General features: G+C 41.8%; 1 protein-coding gene across 1 annotated transcript; it reads right to left on the bottom strand.

The window, feature by feature from the left end:
• Positions 1–900: 900 nt before the first annotated feature.
• On the bottom strand, positions 901–21,922 carry mettl16 (methyltransferase 16, N6-methyladenosine). The gene is given in 11 exon segments (XM_063906211.1): positions 901–1,934; positions 2,913–3,025; positions 3,028–3,085; positions 7,494–7,583; positions 9,182–9,251; positions 11,366–11,508; positions 11,730–11,845; positions 12,322–12,462; positions 13,378–13,565; positions 21,350–21,487; positions 21,766–21,922. Coding segments are annotated over 10 exon segments (1,689 nt in total). The 5' UTR covers positions 21,478–21,487; positions 21,766–21,922; the 3' UTR covers positions 901–1,292.
• Positions 21,923–22,448: the final 526 nt, after the last annotated feature.

Below are 22,448 nucleotides of genomic sequence, written 5' to 3'. Positions count from 1 at the left end.
GAATTACAACAATTCTGCAAATTTGAGTGGAACAAAATTCCTCAACAGCGCTGTAAAAGACTCATCGCCAGTTCTATCTTGATTGCAGTTGTTGCTGCTAATGGTGGCCCAACCAGTTATAAAGTTTAGGGGGAAATCACTTTTTCACACAGGGCCATGTAGGTTTGGATTCCCCCCCCTTAATAATAAACACCTTCATTTAAAAACTGCATTGTGTTTACTTGTGTTATCTTGGTCTAATATTGAAATGTATTTGATGATCTGAAACAATTAAGTGTGACAAACATGCAAGAAAATAAGAAATCAGGAAGGGGGCAAACACTTTTGCACACCACTGTGTATTTATAAGCCATTATTTAAAAATGTAAATCGTTTAAATGAACATCTGAGAGGGAGAGCCAGCAAATGTTTGGCCTTTTACTTTGATATATTTCTTAAAAGATGAATCAATTATCATTTAATTACAAGTTGATTTGTTCATATTATGAATTGTATTACATCAGCCCGAAATGGAACAAGAATAGCCAGACTACTGACTTTCACACACACAGAAGCTGATGCAGTCAAAGTCCTGGTATAACTGCGGACATGTTGTTTAAGTAGGAACAGGATTTTTGCTTGCAACACACAGTGAATGTGCACATGCATATGACCCTCGCTATTTAGGAACCTTTTCCTGTTATTCAGAAGGGTTCAGGAAGTATGTGGCCTACAACAGAGTAATAATAGAGAACCACAATACTAAAGGTTCTCCAGGAGCAGGAAGGACTCAGCGGCACCAGGAACATCCTGAGTTAAACAGGCAGTGTGTACATTTAAAAAAAAGCCTAATGTTAAGACACATTGGGATCCACAAAGCCATTCACAAATACAAGTTCTAAAAAAGGAATTAAAAGGGTCTCATATTAACAGAAAACATCATGAGAGAAACACACTGTCCTCTATTGACCATTTAAATGTACTGCATCATAAAATAATAATTGATATTTAATTTAATCCATCTATGTCTATTTTAGTTTTGTTAGTGTAACACTTTGCTATTTTGCCATCGGGAAGGGTTATGGTTGGGTGGAGAAAGTTGGAATCATTTGTTCTTATAAAGTAAAACTAAAAAACATTGTTTACAAAAAAGTCACATTTATTGCATATGTTTAGACATATTATAGCTCACACCAATATACAGTATGTCTTACAAAGTAAACTGTAGTAAAAAGCATAAAATGATGTGGATTGCTATACCGGAATAAACCAAAGGAATTCAATAATCAATTAAAAAAAGTAATTCTGCTAATTCACGGCTTCCCAATACACCTTAAAAGGGTGTTCTTCAGGTACGTGCACAGTTGGTTCATCAGGTCTTTACTCTGACCCTCGGCCCAGTGCATCTCGATCACCATGTCGCACTCCTCCATCATCACGTTCAGCAGACATTTAAACAGGAAGTGTTCGGGGGCGGCGGGGCTCTTGGGTCGCTTGGAGGGCGGTTCCTGCGTTGTGGCCGGTGCTTCCTGTGGGCCTGCTTCCTGCCCCGCTTCTGAGCAGGTAGACAACTCCATGCCTTCACCTGATACGTTTTCAAAGACGTCTTTCTGTTCTGCAGTAGGATTTTGCTTCACATCTTGACTTGTTTCCTTTAAAGAGGAGCCATTCCCTACCCTCTCTGGCTCTTGTGCAGACCCAGTTTTGATTTGGGCACTATCCTCCTGGGGGCTGTTCTGAGTGCACTGGTTTTGAAATGTGGGCTTTGTTGCAGGAGCAGCTGTGGTCAGAGGGGTTTGAGAGCTGGTTGCAGCGCAGTGAGGAGCACGAGGAAGCTGGCGCAGCTGGCGCGAGCCTTCACGTCTCTTCTCTCGTGCGTGGATCCAGGTGTTCTCCACAGCTGTGAGGAGGAGACTCTGCTCCTGCTTACTGCATGGGACTCGTTTGTGTAACACCTGCAGAGCCACACAGACAATCTGAGTAATGGTAACATTTAATGGAGATACACAAATGTATTTAACTGATCAATTGCTTTAAGTGTGAGCCCATCAGCTGAACTCTGAACAAAATTAATATTACACAGAGAATCTTGTACAAATAAACTAAATTAAACTCATTAAAACCAAATGTGTTAGTCTGTACACATGCTCTGGTTTGAGAGTTTGAAAGAGGCTAAATATATATATAAAAAAGAGAAATAACCTTTATTCCATGGTGTTAACTAACAATGCTTTCTAGCCATACAAATTAAGTCTATTGTCTGTTTTCAGCAGGTTTCCTGTATTTAAAAAAACCCACATTTTTGTTACCAAATGAACATTATATTGTTAACTATAACCCGTTGCACCCTCATTTAAATTTGGGGTGTAATTACAGCCCCCTTTGCTGTTCTCCACTCATTGGATAACTAAAAAGCATTCAAGTGCGAAATGCAAGCAAGGGCGTTGTGGTTAAGGAAAAAATACATCTGTTTAACATTATCTGGAGTTAAAAGAGCATATACAACTCTACAGAGCATATTTGGTAGCAATAGCAAAGTCCATCATGTCTCAAACTTCAGTAAGGGTGAAAGCTAACCTTATACTGGATGGTAGCTTTGATATTTTCAGCATGGACCCTATTTTCCATGTTTTATGTCTAAGTGATTAATGGGGACATTCATTTATGTGTTACACAACATTATGAAAAGGAGCCAATAGAAAAATAAAACAAGATTTTTAACCTTTTGTTTGATCTGCTGTTTGTCAGTGTGTCTAAAAAAAAGTCTCGCTCAAGAAGAAGTATCACAATGAAATCATTTATTAACTTAAACCTGTAAAAATGTGGTCCAGGTTAAAAAAATACAGAAGTTAACCTTTAGGTTGAACTTTTCTAACTGTAGTTCAGTTTAGTAGAGTTTAGCTTTTCAGTGTTGGTGCGGCTCTAAAGCTTACCCGCAGGTCAGAGAGTGTTTTCTCCAGCAGAGCAGTGATGCTGTCCACAGGGCCGCCGGCAGCGCCGCATAAAGCCGAGGCTTTGGCCTGCAGTTCCTTCAGTCCCGCCTCTGGAGTGTGAACGAGAGCGGCTTCTTCGCCTTCTCCAGTTTACGCTTCTTACTGGGAGGAGACTGAGATAAAAGGGATAGGAGAAGGTTAAGAAACTGTCAGCCACACAGTGTTTTGTGTCTGTAAAATTAAATATCTCCTAAAATTATTTACTGTCTTTACTCAAAAGGGACAGAGAACCTTGTTAACTGTCTGTTTAAGTAAAACACAGAGCTCATTACTCCTTATGAGCTGATACTTATAATTAAAGCTGTTATTTGTTCCTGTGGTCAAACAGAAGATGGATTTTTCCTCACACACCACTAGAGGGCGCTCAAACCACACACTCCTGAGCCTGCTACAAATTAAACATCATTCCTTATTTCTAATCCCCTCATGTCACGCTGTGATGGCGGTGGAGGTCATTATTATCAAAACGTGTCTGAATATAACAGACACTCTGCAGGGGAACATCCCCTTGATGTCTGCTGCAGTAAAATAACTCAACGCTGTACTTGCGAGTCACTGCAGGCTGATTTAAAGTGGGGAGGCAGCGGGGGGTCGGCAGCCGCACTGTGACGGAGCAGACAGCATGGCCGACTGACCTACAAACAGCCGGGTGAAAGAGCAGACTGTGACCTTCACACTGCTGCACTCAACTGAGCGGCAACTTTTTAATACTCCCTCATTTTGAGCATCACAAGACTTTGCAGCATGTCATTTTATTTTGGACTAGAATAATAGAATCACACATTCTGAAATAAAGAGAAATAAATTCACATTTCCTTCATTTGAAGCGTTTTGATTTAAAAGACATAGCTTCCCTTCCAGTTAAGGGTTTTTCAATCTTGATCATGTACAGATGTACTTATTCTAATGCCAGTCAGTTTAGATGTATGTTTAAAAGAGATGGACACATTTATGAATTGTTGGCTTGACAATGAACTCTGCATTGTCTTGCTGTTTGAGCTTCTTTCATTTCTTATCTCTCTGAAAGGCACATCTTTCCCGTTTTTCCTCCATGCTCTGTAAGCCCTGCAGCTCTTTGTACAAGGAGAGAAAATCAATAAAAATCCATCAAGCCAAACCTCTCTGTTTGTACGCAGCATCCTTGACACAGATGCTTTCACTAATACATTAGTATATGAAAACACACACACACTCAATCACATACACAACCAGATAGCGGGCACAGATACAAGGATAGACTCACAGACAAAGAGCAGGAAAGCCACACTTGTACAATTTCACATGAACCCCTCTCCACTGAATGACATCCTCTACTGACTCGGCTCCTTCACTCCATTATTAATCCCACTTACACACTCTCACCTCGCTGCATGCTGTCCCTCTCCCACACACATGATATGTATAAATGACCTCACAATAACATCTCAACAAAAGCCTGGCCTAATTCTGAAAACTAGCCACAGTAAAAGCCTACAAGTCCAATAAGAGCTCATCTCATCATAATGGCACACACACACACACACACACACACACACACACACACACACACACACACACACACACACACACACACACACACACACACACACACACACACACACACACACACACACACACACACACACACACACACACACACACACACACACACACACACACACACACACACACACACACACACACACACACACACACACACACACACACACACACACACACACACACACACACACACACACACACACACACACCTTCAGGCAAACATTGTAAAACATACTCTGATCACCAGTTGTCTCCCAATCCCAATTTCTGTTTTGTCAAGTCCCACAACCCCCTGCCTGGACTCCTGAACTCTGGACCTTCCTGCAGCCAGTATGAGCAACAACACCCCTGAGGGCTCGGATGAAGCCTGGCTGCCTCAGTCTTATGCTCTAATCTCACTCTCCACACTCTCCATCCCTTTGTCTGTTTCTGCTGGATTTCTTTATCTGCATCTTGTCCAATTAAAATGATCAGCATTATCTGCACCTTTCCCTCTTGGCAATGAGAATATATTCTATTGTTCTTCCTTTAAAAAGCAGAATTCAATGTTGAACAACCAAGAAATCAAAAAGCTAGTACTAGTAATGCCTTCTTGTACAAAATACTGGGAAGGCTATACAATAAGAGACAGATACCAGCATATAAACTATAATGGGATATTGATATTATCCCATATATATTAAAGAGTATTACATAGATTTAGCATTGAACTCCTATAATAGTGTCAAACTCACAATGGACAATATAGGAAAATCGAAACATCAACAATTGATGCAGCAGAAGAACCACATACTTCTTCCTCATTAAAACACAATGACTATTTTATATTGTTTTTACTTTTAAATATAACAGTATTATATGTTATCTGTACCATGATCTGTGATACTCACTGTCATGGAACTAGTTTAAATAAATACAAAAACATATTTACCACTGACAGTTCAGACTGTTTAAGATTGTGTATGTTATGCTAGTAGTGGCTATTGTAGCATCTAGCAGGCTACAGAGGTCTAGCATTAACAAATTAAAACGTACACCTTCAAATCTTTTATGCTGGTAAAACAATAGTAATCCAAACATGAAGGTTTCCTGCTCTGAATCAAATCACGTCAAACTCTTTTATTGAAAATGTGAAAAATATCAAACAACTCTTCGATCCTAACTCCCGCACTTCCAAGTTCACACAGCTCCCTCGGGAGCAACGAAAGACCATACTCAAATGTATTCACACATGCGGTAGTACATGCCAACACCTGTTAACAGAGGTTAACAGGTGGCTAAATGGCTAAAGAAATGTTTTGAAAATGACATTCTTTATGTAACAGTCACTCTGGAAACCATAGATGGTTTTATCGGTCATTTTGCAGCCCGAGCTTCACTTTAAGACACCTGTAGAAGGCAACTTGCAACCTGTGTGTTTCAATAAAGTTTAAACAAACCAGACGAAAGGGATGGAGATAAGATGGATATAAAGTCACTGTAGTGATAATAGTTTGCAGCCTGACCTGGTAATAAGAGCTTGAAGTAGGTCACGGCTGCATTCATGTCACATGTGTTAAAGTCTATATGTAACATTAATGAGCACCCCCATGTACATACATATATACCAGCCGTCTATAGGAACACACGCATGCAGGGTTTAGCGTGATGAACCATGCAAGGAATTACACATGCAGAACGTCTGTCATACACACACACACACACACACGAGGGGTTTGTGCTGTGATAATGACGAGTTGCCTCCGGTGTAAATGACAGTGGATGTGCGTCAAAGTGGAGGAGGAGGAGGAGGAGGAGGAGGAGGAGGAGGAGGTAATGTAGGCCAATTATTCTGCTTAACTGCTTTTATGCTGAAACGCCAAAATAGAGAGGAGTCCAGAAGAAGAAAACAAGATAGTCTCCGTGACAGAGCCTCTGCTGACCACCTCCACTTTCTTTTATCTTCCATCTGTCGTCACACCAACGTCATTATTAGTGATTTAGCCATTGTGGCTACTTTACTGCCCCTGCTTTCTATTCATCTCCAGCTCTCTCCCTGTCCAGACAAAACAATGAAATGCACACAGTCCTGCCCTGGCAACTGTTGCCTGGATACAGCATGTTAAAATCACATAAAGATCTCCGGAGAGGAGGAGGAAGGAGTAAGTGCTCCTAATGGATCGAAGCTGGGGGGCAAGAGGATGGAGGTGGTGGAGAATTGGGGAGGTGGCTTTAGGGTTTTGGTAATATCCAGTTCAAGCCACAGAATTATTCAAACATTACCAACATGAAAATGGTTCATGGTACAATACGTCCTGTCTGTGGTTGTTGGCAAACAGTGTTTTTTTGTTTAGGAAAGTTCCTGACTGAGAACAGTTATCGGAAAAGGCGGCCATGATTAGAGCTAGTCGAATTCTCGAAATGCTCAGGAAAGGAGATTAAGTATTTCCTTTCTTATCTCCTATAGGATAGGACACAGGACTATACATTACCAACGGGAAGGACACAATGTCCTACCGCATTTCCTGGGCATGAAATTTCACCGTCAATAACATCCGACATTGCTGTTCAATTGTGCACTGGATAAATTGTAAACACCCTTTTTGGAGGTGTGATGTACAGGACTCTTTACATCCATTGGTCAACATTGAGTAATTTATGCACTAAATTTAAAATAGGAATATAATTTATTTGTCTTATTAAAAAGTTGCTTTAATAAACATCTCTAACCTAGTGTAACTACAGTCGGATCCCCGCAGCACAACTGTTTTCTTAGCATGCCTATCTATGATTTATCCTTAACATCCTTCCTTCACCTCATTTTCTGGTTTTCCCATCAAAAAGTGGTAAGAAATGACATAAGAGGCAATTTTCGGCTGTTCTATCATCATTCGATTTCCCAGCCATAATGATCACAAAACAAGCTGTTAAGTATACAGTTTGCAATGAGGCCGGAGTCCTTCAAGAGCACACAGGAAAATAAAATCTGCTCAGACTTACCGGAACAATCACATCATCATAGAAGCTCCAGGCCAGCGCCCATCGCATCGTCCGGCCCTGGCAGAACTCTGTGTGTGTTACTTTGGGTACCTGGGAACAAAAGCAGACAGCGGTATGATTAGCACTGCAACTCCAGCTGCATGCAGATGATGATGAGTTAAGAATGCACAAACAGTCTCATCAACTGTTAGCAGGTTTGCAATGTAGTGAGACAAATATTGAATATTGTGAAAATTAGAGCAAACAAACTGATAAAATGTATCTTCTGATAGAGCTATGTTATTTTCTGGTTGTGTCATGGTATTCCAAGTTATTTAATAATGTATTATTAAGCCATGTAAATATCTTGCAACAACCGTTCTTTAAAATCTAAAAGAGGCCCCGGCCGTGGCGCAACTGGCTGGGGCACCTGCACCGTATGCCGGCGACCCGGGTTCGATTCCAGACCCGTGGTCCTTTCCGGATCCCACCCCGACTCTCTCTCCCACTTTCCTGTCACTCTCCACTGTCCTATCCGATTAAAGGCAAAAAGCCCCCAAAACATATTAAAAAATAAAATAAAAGTGAATTTGAAAATCAAGTTGTTCTAGTGGCATGAAAAATGTAATTGGAGGAAATACGGATGCCTCTATCAGTGAAAATTAAAGTGCTGCTTCTTATAAACAAACACTGATTAACAAATAGATTAAATGAATACCCATATTATGAAATGATACATAATATCAAATTTATTACATTTATAAAACAGCAAAGGACAATAATTTGGTTGAATTTTGAGATTATGATAAATACAGTTTATGATGATACATTTTTTTACATAACCAGATGATTTTGGGCAGACAGAGATTGTGACTCTGACTCTTCACTCCTTAAATGCATTTCTTCCTGCCGTGAACTACGGTTTGATGAGCTCCACTTCTCTAATAGTGGGTTAGAAAATAAAGACCCATGATGGGAAAAACACTCACTCTTGTGGTGTGAAAACCCTTCTGCTGACAGAGCATTTTAGCTGTCTCTCAGGACTGAATCAGTAGATACAAGGAGGAAGGTCGCTGTGATAAAGGTCAGAGGTCAAATAGCTCTGTATTTGAGACATTCGCATTTGCTAAATTAAAAAACACCAAGATAGATGTGGAGACACTGGAGAGAAGACGAGTAATGGGTGATAAAAGCATTAGCATATTAACTAGGCCGGGTTTCTGTTTACACACACCTTAAAAAAAGAGTCAGTCTTCTCTCTGGACGTCAGCCAGCGCTGCACTCTCTCTGATGAGAACCATTCGAGGAGCTTTGAGGGATGGCAGGTGGAGCTTTTTTTTTTTTTTTTTTGCATGTGAGGGGAGTGACTGGCACAGGATCCGCGGCCTGCAGCAGTGAGGAGTCATGTGAGCCGTGTGATTCAGTCATGCAGAGCTTAGAAATCAGCTCCTTCATGGTTCATTTGTGACCGTGCTGACTGAGTATATTGGAAAGAGCTGATGGGTTTTATTTATCTGGATTGCTGTTGCTCTGACGGTGATGACTGTCTTGTTCTAACGTCAATGCAAAGTCCCAGAAGAGTGTTGTGGTTTGAGAGGGAAGGCAAAGATTGTTTTAACGAGCCATTATCAAACCAGCACAGAAGGGGCCCCTTCCTGCATGAGCATTGATTTCACAGGATGTAGATTTATTTGTGCGTTGATACTCACCCCTTGTTTCCTCAGCTCTTCTTTCAAAGGTGCCAAGCTACATTTCTTCCCCAACATGCAGCTGTACCACCTGCAGAAAGAAGAATCCACATTAACCAGCTGTATGTCGCCGAGTTAGCGGGCATGAACTACCAAGCAGAGATCAAACGAGCCGAGGCGAGCTTTAGGGAGCAACACAAACGCAAAAAGTAAACATGAGACGGGAAAAATATCCGTATGTGTGTGTACGGGCCACAGTCGAGAAAAAGCTCATTTGAAGTCGTCCCTCGGTGGAAGCCTGATCAATAATCTCTGCTGAGCAATAAAGAGGACGGCTGGTCTGATCAATAAGCAGTAGAGTCCACCCGGGAGATGGAGGAGCGATAAATACATCAGGAAGTCAGACTGAAAGGAAACACAAACCATGTCAGGGTTTGTTAGGTTTCATTAGGTTGTATTCAAACCTAATTATCTGGGGTTTATTTAATCGCCACAGCTTAGAGAAAAAAAACATAAATCTCACTTTAGGTATGATGAATAAATATGTAAAGCTAAATTATATCCATACGTGTCCTCTGACATCCAGCTGTCAACATTTCGATGAGCTGACATTCTGTTTCATATATTCATCTGAAATAAAAAATTGGTTGTCGGGAGACTGAGAATATACTCTAAATTAATATACTAAAGCCTTCTCTGCATGGTTTTGTGGTAAATGTTTTTTTTTTCAAGAATTAGTTGATTAAATAATTGATTAAATAATTAGCGACCATTTCACACTAATCTTTCAAGCCATGTGTCAGTTTCAGTCTGTTCAGGCCTTGTTATCAGCCATATTCCTTAACAGTCCTATATTTATTCCTTAGTTCACAAAGCTACAGTCTCACCCAACGACTGCAGATGAAAATACAGTTTCCGCGACTGATGGAGAGAAAGGGTGGTGATTTGTATTCAGTTTAGGGTGGTTATGAACATGCCCCAGAGGGGGTAAAGGGGAGGGGGAGGGCAACATGTCAGCCTGGGTTGACACAATGAAATATTGAACAGCTCTAATATTCACAGATGTTCCCCAATTTTCGACACAGTAGGGGGGTGGGGGCGGGGGGGAGGAAACACCTAGAACAGCCCCGGCATCCCTCCTCCAAAGTGTGCAGCTGCATCGGCATCCATGTTCTCCATTCACATGTTGAAGCATGCATGATTACAATCTTATTTGCACAGATGGTCATTTTCATATCAATGGCATGATAAATGAGGAGTATTACCTCATTTCTAACCAGGGTTTTTGGAAGAGTGTCTCAGACTGGGAATTAAGGTGGCTTGGCCCAAACTGACAGTAATTACAGTGGAAAAAAGAGGGAGGGAAGATCAGGGCGGGGTGACACAGAGCGTCTCAGAGGACCTATCGGTAGAGCTGGGAGTGTTTCCATGGACACCGGGTGGCTCTGGTGTCCCAGCATGCATATGGGAGTGACAGACTGCTCCGGTTGGTTCGACCCGAGCCGCAGAGATGTTAAATATGGCAGGTTCCACTTTCTGTCTTCAGTACATGACTTTAACGCAGAGCAGCAGGCAACCATTAAGAGCGCTCCCTCTCAGGGCCGCTCAGGTTTCCAATGACACATTTCGCAAACACACACACACACACACACACTTGCAGTACTCCCCTGTAGGAAGCAAAGCAGGTGAGGCATGTCTAATCAGTTTTAATAGCCCCACTCCGCAGCTCCCTCTATCCATGTCTCACTCTGCTGCCCCGGTGACAGCCCTGGTTACAGAAGAGGGTAGAGTGACGGGCGCTGGAGACTCTTCCACCCAAACACAGCTGTTCCCTGTTGGCTCCCGGATACAGTACAGGGGGAGGCTTGTGCCAGAATCATTAAAACAAGTGTGGGTGACGTCTCCATTAATGTGCAGAGACCCATCTGCACATTTCACCTCTTAAGAGTCTCCCCTTCACTGGGGCTCTCAGCAGCCATTTAAACCCCTCAAAGCTCTTCAAAGAGAACCAAATTGCAGTGCTCATGTTCATCCATCTGCCTCTTCAGATATGTGGAACCCTGAATACTTGCAGTCTCTCGGTGTGATTCAGATCAATGAATCTGGTTTGAATTTATTTTCTTTTTAACACCAAAAAATTACACCTGCAACTCCGGTCTGTCTCAGCGCTGATTGTGCAGGTCATAGTCCGACTCTTTGTCTCACCGCAAGCGTTTCTTTAGCTGCAGGCTGTCATGAATGATCCTTTTGACAAACTCCAGTTCCCCGCCCTCCGCCATGATCTCCGTCACCCCGCCTGTGTTCACTGAACTTGGAGGAGGTCGCCGTGAGTTCCTGGAGTTTACCCCCTGGAGAGGGCACCAAGTAAGACAGAGATTAACATAAAATCCTATTAGAAGACTGTTACCATCATGTAAACAAACACAGAGCAGTGTTTACTGTCATGAGCAGCTTTTCCAATATCATGCCACTGCCAGCTAAAGCCATCTTTGAGTCAGTAGTTGTTAATGTCCCTGGGTATTGGGCTGCAAGAGCAGTTTAAGCCATGTTGTAGGTAGGGTAAACTCACCTTTGCTTCAAGCTGATTGGCGAAAAAAGGAGGGTTGCACATGCAGAAGTCGTACACTATTTCTGTCTCTTCTTTCAAGGCGTCCATCAGTAAAGTCTTCTGAGGGACTTTGACAACTAGGAAAGGGTGAACACAGATGAGGTAAGTTAGTAACATGTAATATTTTAGCTAATCATAACAGCAGTTTGGAAAAACAAATAAAGTATAATGGCCTCTAAACGGTCAAATTTTCGGCCTTTTCACAACAATTTTGGCTGATAGAACAAGGTTAATATTTGGTTGTGGGTCTAAAACTATGGCCTTTGATTGCACAAAGACACACTGTGGGATTTAATACTTTGCAAAACAAAGATACACTAAGACACTGTCTATAAATTGTCATGAAATATGACAGCTGCAAAGCGTTCCTTGGTTGGTCGTAACCAGTAGTGTTTGGTGGCTAATGTTAGCATTAAGATAGATATTGCTGACATAACTCTTTATTTTTTGCTTGTTATTATGTTACTCTTCATTTTCGCATTTAACATTATCCCATAAAGTGTTACTTCAGTTGAAGATGCACCGTTTTTCAGGATGAGTGAACCACATTTACCTTTAATGAGGTCAGACAGGCTGTTCTGCTCCACGTTTTTCGTAGCGTAGTCAAAGCAGATGTCGTCCACCTCTGTGGCCAGAAAGTACCAGCCGTTCATGGTGGCTCCCAGTAAGGGGTAGATACAGGACGCCCCAGTGCCTGAGGGGACGGACACACGACACACACGACACACGACACACACACACACACACACACACACACACACACACACACACACACACACACACACACACACACACACACTTGTTTTGGCAGCTTAAGGATGTGTGACTTCATCAAGATGATAAATGGTTATGAGTTTCATTGAACAATATGGAAATAAGTTGTTTAAAGTAAAAGGTAAAGGGAATATAATGGACAATTAAAGTCAGTTCCAGCAGCTGTTATTAAATCATCCACAGACGACACCAGAGGGCACAGCTGCATGAGGCAGCGCAGGCTCAGATAAAAGTGGCACCAGTTAGTAAAGGAAACGCCCAGTGGTGATCCATCAGAGAGCAGACAGCTTCAATCTGCTTACAGAAAGATTCAGGGTCACCAATCAGTGCCCAGAGGTCCTTAAGAGCACACACACACATACACAGAGACACACACACACAGCGACAGACCGCTCTTTCTCTGACAGACAGAACGGCAAACAGGCTGTGACATGCGAATTGGGATTTTAGCTGCTTAGTGCTGGGAACACTGGAAACAGTGGGCTCATGTGAACCAGCTGGAGGCACCAACTGACATTTTGTGTGCCGCTCTGAGCTGCTGTCAGCCAAATCCAGAATAAACAAGAGCAGGGGTCTCATAGCTAATTATCGGGAAGTCTCAACATGTTGTTTTTCGCATTTTTTTGCTCCCAACAGCTGAGCAACCTCACTTTCTTCAGTACCTCTTGTCTTGTGCTGTTAACGTAATTCATGTTGAATGTATAATAAAATGCATTCTCCTATATTAAAGTTATGCACACTTGCTAGTAGGTTTGGTAATTGGAAAAATATATTGTAAGTTGGTTTAAGTAGACTTTGAAAGATGTGAATAAAATGACACAGAGTTGTGCCGTACCGATGTCGATGCCTCTGCGCGGTTGCTTCTGGCCGTCGATGAGGTCCTCCACCCAGTGGATGTAGTTGAGGCGGAGGGGGACGGTGGGGATGAGGCGCTCCAGAGGAATCTCGATGGTCAAACCAAAGTCCTCCTTCAGCAGGGTGCAGGTCAGTGCTCGCACCGCCTCCGGCTCTTTGAAATTCACGCTAGAGGAGAAACATGGCTGAGCATTTAAATCCCACAGTAACACAGAGGAAACATAACATTTCCTGACCAAATGGATATTTCTTTCTTTTGTGTTTCAGCCCTTAATTTATTTTTCATGATAGCATTGTATTCACTCAAAAAAGAAAAGATCGTTTCAACAACTTGCCTACTACTAGTCAGTATAGTTCACATTTCTAGTCCAAACAATAAATGTCTGTTATTTTTCAATATTTACATATTGGGTGTATTTTCCACTGGGTGTCTGTAGCAATATTACCAAAATGCTTACTTCAATTACTGCAAATGCAACTGAACACTTTCTACAGCATAAAGGCTTATATGTGGCAAAACACAAGTTGACATTGAAATACTCAGAGGAAATGCAATGGGTGTGTCAGGGAGGTAATTTACGGCATTTTTGACAGAGATCAGTTTTAAATAATGCAGTAAGTCGTGAAAAAGTCAGGAGCAGCTAGCGAGAAGTTACAGGTGACAGGCTGCACACCTCCAGCTTCTCAGCCAATTCGAAGATAGGGTTTTTGGTCCTTCAAATAAATAAATAAAAATGCCATGTTTATATTTCTCAGAGCAAGGTGGTACATAGAGAAAAGTGCTTGAAACAATTTCCAACCCTGGATATTGGATACTGTTTTGGTCAAAAAAAGACCGGTTTGGTAATAATAAATAACCTGATCACCTTGTTTTCTTGTTTAAATTAACCTGAAGGTTATTTTTACTGAAAGAACAGTGACCAAGGCAACACGAATAAAACCCATGTGGTATGAATCCGATTTCCCCTTTAAGGATGATTTAATTTATTGGATTGCTGATCCTCTTGTTTTTTCAATGAGAGGCCTGACAGTAATTTACCAATCTGCTCTTAATACTGCACTTCATTAACCCTGCGCCCCTCCAGCCTGCTGCAGCTCTCTGCACTGAACCCCATTACTTACATTGCACACACACACACAAATACACACTGCAGGCAGATGAAGGACAATAGGGAGATAAGCAGCCGTCCACAATCTCTTGCTAATGACAATGAAACTCACATTTCTCACACTGCTGAGGCCTCACACTTCTTACTCCCAGTTCTCAGTCCCACTCGTTTCCTCTCGACATGCTTAATGATTTCAGCTGTCACACAGGCGTGCACGAGTGCGGCAGACAGAACGAGTGGGCGAGATAGGTATAATTAAAGCTTCGCTGAGCGCGTTCACACCTTGGCAGATGTAATTAGACACATCCTGGTGAAGGCAGCGTCTGGCACCTCACCAGTTTGGTGTGAGTGGGAAAAAGAAACATATACTGCTGGTAGAAATGGAAATATAACTCAGATCTAAAGAAAAAGCCAACCTCTGTTTTTGTTTGTCTTTCTTTTCACAAATCAATTACACAAAGAGCCAAAATGTTATGCTCTCAATATCTCAGTACCTCTTTGGTGATACTTCACAACACACAGAAGTGCATCCCAATTTAGATTTTTCTGCTTTCTTGCTATGCCAATTTAATGACCAGTATGCCTGCAACAATAACACTTGAAAAAGTGTATGGACTGATTGCCGTCCTCTGTTGCTTCAGGTACCTGTGAGACAGAAAAAGACTGTACCAAAAAACTGCACCTGTTTTAATTAAAAGGTGAAAGGATACTGTCACAGGAACCCCAAAAGAAGCATATGTTATAAAGACATCTTATGCTAACTTTCAGGTACATATTTAAATGTTGTACCTCTACTGTGACATGTTTACATGCTTTAATGTTCAAAAAGTGCTTCATTTTTCTCATACTGCCTATGCTGTATGAGAAACTCCCTCTGAAGGGGACTTTGGGAATATAAGCTTTGAATACCACTCACTGCACAAAAACGTATACAACACACTACAGGAAAGGGCTCCTTTGAACTTTGGACAGCAATACCAATACTGTTGCCAATATTCTCTGCCGGTCTCACCTAATTTTACTCTCCTGCTGTTGTTAACTGACTTGCCATCAACCTGCCCAAATTAATTCGAATGCAGCAACACACTGGTTGGAGAAACAGAGGAGGAACTCCCTCGTTGCTGAGAGGACTGAACTGTGCCTCTTCATTCAGGAGCGATAACACAGCCAATCCACCCTCCAGGTGTGAGACGGATATAAATGAGAAGCGATTTACCTGTAGAGTCTAACATCAATCTTACCCTGTGTCTCTTCACTAATGAACATATTAGTTAATGGTCCGGTTTAATCAGCGGCTGGAGGAGTGTGACCTCCAGGAGGAAACACCTGGCTCTGCTCTAAGGATGCACCACACGTCTTCAAAAGAAGAACCACGGAAGAAATTTGCACTTTTAAAAAATGGCCAGAGATGAGGGGAAATCATGCTGATGTATCAACTCTCCCTCATTAGCTCCCCACTCGCTCTTTCCCAAACTGAAATCTGGCGTCTCTCAGATATTCTGCCCTGTTCTATTTCTCCTCTGAGGCATCATTAGATAAGGATCAATATTCAGAGAGCGAGTCTGCTCAGGCCAGCCCTCTATTTTTAGCCCCCGATGAGTGAGTGAGTGAATGAGTGTGTGCTATGGTGTGTGTTTGCAATGCAGGCCGATCACTTCCATCAGCAGCACTGTGAAGCCACGTCTCCATGGCAACCCCACCTACTGAACAGATGAGGGGAGAACGCAAATCCGGCCACGCTGGAGCAATGGCTGATGCCAGACAGAGCGTGAGTGTGCCCGCCATTCACGCCTGTGATGTAGGTGCAGCGCTGCGTGCCTACGTCACAAACGTGGCCGACGGGACACCGTGTGGGACAAACCTGGATGGGGAAGTTCTGATAAGACTGAATATGTACTACAGTTTTGATAAGATGTGTGTAAGGGAGGGTTAAACAAAATCAGGATTCAGTAATAGCGCAAAACTCGTCTCCAGCTTACGTGAACCGATTGAGAGGAAGACCTTTTTCAGAGGGATGAAGAGGATGATATCATAAGACCGGAGGGGAGCTATTGCTGAGACAAACAGCTCGCTCTCACCTCCACGCTACATGATCAGCATAAAAGCACACACACACTGTAACACGCACTGTTTCAATCTGTGTCCACAGAGAGGTGACCTTCAGGTACATCTACTTCACTCTGAGTGTGCTAGGAAACATTTTGTGCTGATTAGCAGCAACTTCTTCTCTCATGTTAAGGTTTTTTTTTTTTACCCTCACAAGAGCAGGAATGAGTGCATCACTGAAAACACAACATTCAGTTAAAACTAATCAGACTATCCCTCCCATCAGATATTAAAACATATCTGCCTGGTTATAACTCTCTCTTTTCAGTGCTGCAGATTATTGTTGGGTAACATTTATAAAAAATTTTTTTGGGGGGGGGGGGGGGGGGGTTTGCCTTTAATCGGATAGGACAGAAGAAGAAGACATACTTTATTAATCCCTTACAGGGAAATTGCTTTTCTCTACTCTGTTGTGTTGACACACATTAAACACACAGAGGAAATACATGCACACACAACCACATGCAGAGGAGAGGTGGCAGAGCAGAGAGCCAAGGGAGCAGATAGAGGTTAGGTGCCTTGCTCAAGGGCACCTCGGAGGAGAACTGGCACCTCTCCAGCTACCAGCTCACTCCATATTTTTTTTGGTCCGATCGGGACGTGAACTGGCGACCTTTCGGTCCCCAAGCCACTGTCGCCCCAAACAGTGGAGAGTGACAGGAAAGTGGGAGAGAGAGTCGGGGTGGGATCCGGAAAGGACCACGGGTCGGGAATCGAACCCGGGTCGCCGGCATACGGTGCAGGTGCCCCAGCCAGTTGCGCCACGGCCGGGGCCAACATTTATCAATTTTAAAATGAGGCATAAGAGGTCATAATTATTCATCCATTATCCTTTATTGCCAAGCACATGATTAATAATATATCTCTGAACACAAATCTGGTGTGAAAATTAACACTTTAATATTAATGGAAGGGGAAATCCACCCACAGATGATCGTCTCAGCCCATAAAAATATGCCTACCAAATTAAATGTCACCCAGGCTGTTGCATTTTTAATACCCATTCATGCATCCTAATCCCCCCGCCTCTCTAACTGCTTGATCTGAGTCCCCCTTTTTCACTCCCCAAAAACTAAAACCAACAACCACAGCTATTTGTATTTGATCACTTCCTAACTTCAAATCCAATTACCGCCCCCATATTTCCTCTTCTGCTGCCACTGGTCTGAGCCGACTGCTATCAGACCGCCCCACTGACGATCCCTAAATTAGGGGAGACATATCTCCCCGAGGATTGAGTGAGTGTCTCCCCAAGATTACTCTCATCCCCAACTCACCGCTTAAATACTTAAAAATCCAGAAGATGAATTCATTGGAGAATACAAAACCACACTAATCCCTCCACTGATGGAATGACATGCTGATGTGGAAGAAAATTTCAGCAGACGGCTAACCGGAGCTGGTACCAGAAGAAGGGAGATACAAATTGGCAACTGACTCGTGCCTGATTATCGTGCAATGTACTGAAAATGTGTTAAAAACGAATACAACACTTATTTTCAGGTGCTGGCCAAAATGTGCATCTGACGGACTGCCAAAAACCATTTTTCAAGTGATGGTATCTGCATGGCGGCAGGGATGTCGGCGTACTAACATTGCTGATCAACTGATTTTAAATCTAGTGCCACCAATAACATCATTTGAATAAGTCAAAAACTCTAGTTATGAATAACTACCTGCAAAACTAATAATATTCCCACGAGCCTTAGCTGTAAATGTTAAGAGCTAAACAGCAAGGTGAGCTTGCTGATGACGCCTCACTCATCTAAACATGATTGTTTAGTTTTGTATAATACAGTCAGGGGATGGTTTTCTTTAGGATCTTTGAAAATCTGGATATTATTATTATTATTTCTGTGCCAGAGAGTGGTTTTATTGGCGATGCAGAGTTAAAATGAAGGGGGATAGAGGGGATGACATTGTCTGAAAATGTTTGGTGGGAAAAGTCAGCGATTGGGCTGAAATGCTAACCTGCTGAGCTAATCAGCAGGTTAGCATTTACGGAGATGCTAGCATGGATGTGAGTCCAAAAAAAATGACTCCAAAGATTTTTAATATAAAAGAGAAAATGGACCACTGCTAATTAATAGTAGGTCAAACAACCTACCAAGGTACTTGTACTAAAGCAATATTTCTTTCTCATTGCACATGTTTTGGTCAAGAAATGACACACCTAACTCCTTTCTAATTGCCTTTATGCTCTTACAGAGCCCATTGTTTGTCATGTGTCCGTAACAAACAGACAAACAGACTGACAGACTGATAATTAACACCTGTCACAGACAGACATGCAGTGGAGTTTACAGCGTGCCCACACATGCACATGCTCGGCCCGCCATAAGTTGATTGACTGTCCTCCTCTCGACCACAAAGGATCGGCCCACACCAACATGTTCACATTTACACACAGATGTTCAGACTTGCTGCTGTGACATCATGTCGACATTCATCTGCATAACAAAGTCCATAACAAGTGATTTCCTCACTGAGCAGACGCGGTACCTGTTTCATAAAACAAAAACTGAAAGGGAGGAGAGTCCGACAGATGAGCAGCAGACAATAACTGTCAGCGCCTACATTCATTAACAGTTTGCTTTGTTTTCACAGACATTTGTTTCAATTGAGAAGAATTACAAAATAAATAAAAACAGATTTATAAAATGACAAGCTGACATGTCTCGCTCAAAACAAAGAGCTTCACCAAGTTAAACCGTATAAGCTATTTTGTTGTGTTTTTGCCCAAATAATTGCGATTAACACTGGTGTTATCGTACCGTTTGATTCGAGTACTGATACTAAAAGTTTTGTTTTTTCCTACATTTTATTATCCATTTCTAACTTACTTGATTTAAAAATAAATGAAATGGACAAACACCCCACATGTGCAATAACCTCAGAGATGTACTTTAAATACAAGTATGCCTCACTGAGATTAATGTCTCACTGGACAGGATTTTAAAATACAAGAGCATCACCACGTTTGATAAAATAATCATTTGTAATTTCAGCTGCAATTACTATTGGGGTGAAGGTGTTAATTAACGTATTCATATATGTGCTCTGGATGGGATTAAATTCACTGACCAATGCTGGGAATGTTTGCATCCCTTCCCCTGGAGAAATTAATCCAGCCTGAATAAATCTCTATTTAACTCTTTAAATATAACTGATGACAAAGTATATTTCTGCATAAGGGTATGTGATTCATTCATTTGCTTCTTTAAATTCAGCTCTGATAATTGAAGAAAACTGATGACTTGTTATTGTAATAAACTGCAGACCCCATTTTGCCACAGCAGGTAAAGCTAAGGTGTAAACAATTATATTAACAATGTGACAGTAAGCAGGTGAACAAGCACAACGGCTGGAAACACACCTGGACTTAATGCAGCAGGCATTATTTACTTACAACTGTGCTTCGAGCGCTAAACACAATCAAAAATGGCTAGTATCACCTGAGAAAACATGCAAAGAAAGATGTCAATTAACTGTTGGACATATTTACAAAATGAACTACAATTACCACCTCACGGTACTATGCCTCTGCCAAATTGTCATAATAATGGCATGTTTACTTGAGTAACGGCCAAAGATATATTTCACGACTTTGACATTTGAACACTAAATTCTAATCAGTTCATCCTCAATTCCAAGAGGTCATTTTTTTCCAAATGTAAAGAAAGTCCCTCGAGGTATTCACCAGAATAGAGTGGATGTGAGGTCATATTGACCTTTGACTCTTGACCATCAAAATCTAAATCAGTTCATCCTCCCTCCAGGCGTTCTGGAGAAATCGCGGACCAACAGACGTACTGACAACACATTATCATATTGCCTCTGGCCTCAGCTATCGCCTGTGATTTTACATCCACCCAGACCAGGTTTACTTCCTGTTGGTTTCCCACAGACGCAGCTATCTAATCCCACAAGATATTTTCTTCCTTTTTCATCCTGCCTGGACTTTCTAACCTCATCACATCTGGCTGGGCAGGGAACGCTTACACTTACACGCACACACACATACACACACACACGCTTGCACACACGCACGCACGCACACACAATTCTGGTTTCACAAGGTTCTGGTTTCAGTGCAAAGTGAAACACAAGCAGCATCTTTCTAATGAAAAAAGAGGGCAGCAAACTGAAAGCTGAATGAGCAGTAAAGACTGAGTCAGATGGGGCATGAGCCTTGCTGAATGGGTTCCCCAGGGCTTGACTCTGACATACTGGTGAAAAGCTGTGGAAACACTGCTTCAATAAATACACAAGATGGCTAATAGTCATAGTACCTGAGCATTACAACCATACGGTATTGTTGAACATTTGAATCCAAAACTATAATAATAATAATAAAGAAAAGTTTAATTTGAATAAATGTGTCTGTGAATAAAAACACATCCAACATGCTGACGCACATTTGGTAGAATAAAATGTTGGTAGGCTTTGGTATACACATTTAAATTTGAGGCGGCCTAACGTAAATGGACAGGGACTTTACATTATAAGAACAAACAGAGCTGCTGTGTGACAGTGTTCACCTTCACCATACATTAAATTGATTACAATTTTGAGAGATTTGAGGTCAGGGATAATCTGTAATAAGAGACACTGCAGACTTCTAAACATACTAACCCACCAACTCCTCCGTCTCAGGCAGTGACGGATTTACAGTAAAAGTACATTTTACTTCAGTACCGAATCTGAGTACTTCTCCCTCTGGTCTCAGGTACTTACACAGGTCGACCTGCCAGGCTGGTGTGTACGTGCTGCTGGAAGTCTGGGTACTTGGCCGCCAGGTAAGCGAAGTCCGGAGGTTTGTCTTTGTACCGGTTCCGGGGGTGCATGGATTTATTCAAAGCCATGATCAGAGCTCTGATTTCAGGGAAAGAGAGAAATGAGCCAGGGTGAACTAAACAGCCACAACAGTCACAAAGTAAATATAAGATCAGACCGATAAGAGAAAAAACAGAAGTTTTTTTTAGTCAAGGTTGACTTTGAAACAGGGTATTACATAAACAAATGAAAACGTGTCTCTAATGACTGGACTTCGAGGTGGGAAACAACTCTTAAAGTAAAAACTAACGGAGCTAGTTTGAAGCACCATGCTAATATTTTAAGCTAAAGTGGAGCCAGAATGTGTGCCTGCCTACCTTTTATATTGTGGTACTATCCGTGTTGTGATGGAGCCTGTTATGACTTTCACTGCTGATGACTTTGTTGGACTAAACGACAGTAGAGAAAAAGATCTCACAGCTCTGGAAACTCACGTTGTCCAAACGATGTTCACTTTCTGTGACTCTCTTCCGGGATGCTTGCGACGTCAACTCCGTACGTCATGACGCCATAATACGTCAGCTTCACATTAAGTCTCAATTTTAGTTTAACTTTCATACATTTAAATAAATTATAATAAAACCTAAGTATTAGCAATAACTTTTAAAAAATTGACCCCTCACGTATTTTGTTAATTTATTTAGTTCATCCTGTCATTGTTTTAATATATTTTCCTATAGATCTTACTGTTTATGTGAACCATAGTACAGGGACAATTAATGAAGTTGATGAAGATTCAACTTTATTGTCATTGCACAGAGTACAAGTACTAGGACAACGAAATGCGGTCTCTGCATTTGACCCATCCTAGTGTTAGGAGCAGTGGGCTGCCATTATGTACGGCGCCCTGGTGACCTTCCAGTTCCCAGGCCAAGCCCCTATGGACTTCGCCACCACCAGTTCCTGATTAACTTGGAATTCTTTATTTACGTTACTTCATAAAAAATACTTACTATACCTTCAAACTCATAAAAACTCTGAGTTTGTTGAATATATACAT

Source organism: Eleginops maclovinus, chromosome 18 (assembly GCF_036324505.1).
Source record: "Eleginops maclovinus isolate JMC-PN-2008 ecotype Puerto Natales chromosome 18, JC_Emac_rtc_rv5, whole genome shotgun sequence".
Taxonomy (NCBI): Eukaryota; Metazoa; Chordata; class Actinopteri; order Perciformes; family Eleginopidae; genus Eleginops; species Eleginops maclovinus.
The sequence above is the reverse complement of the archived record's forward strand: the minus strand, read 5'-3'. Positions and strand labels throughout refer to the sequence as shown.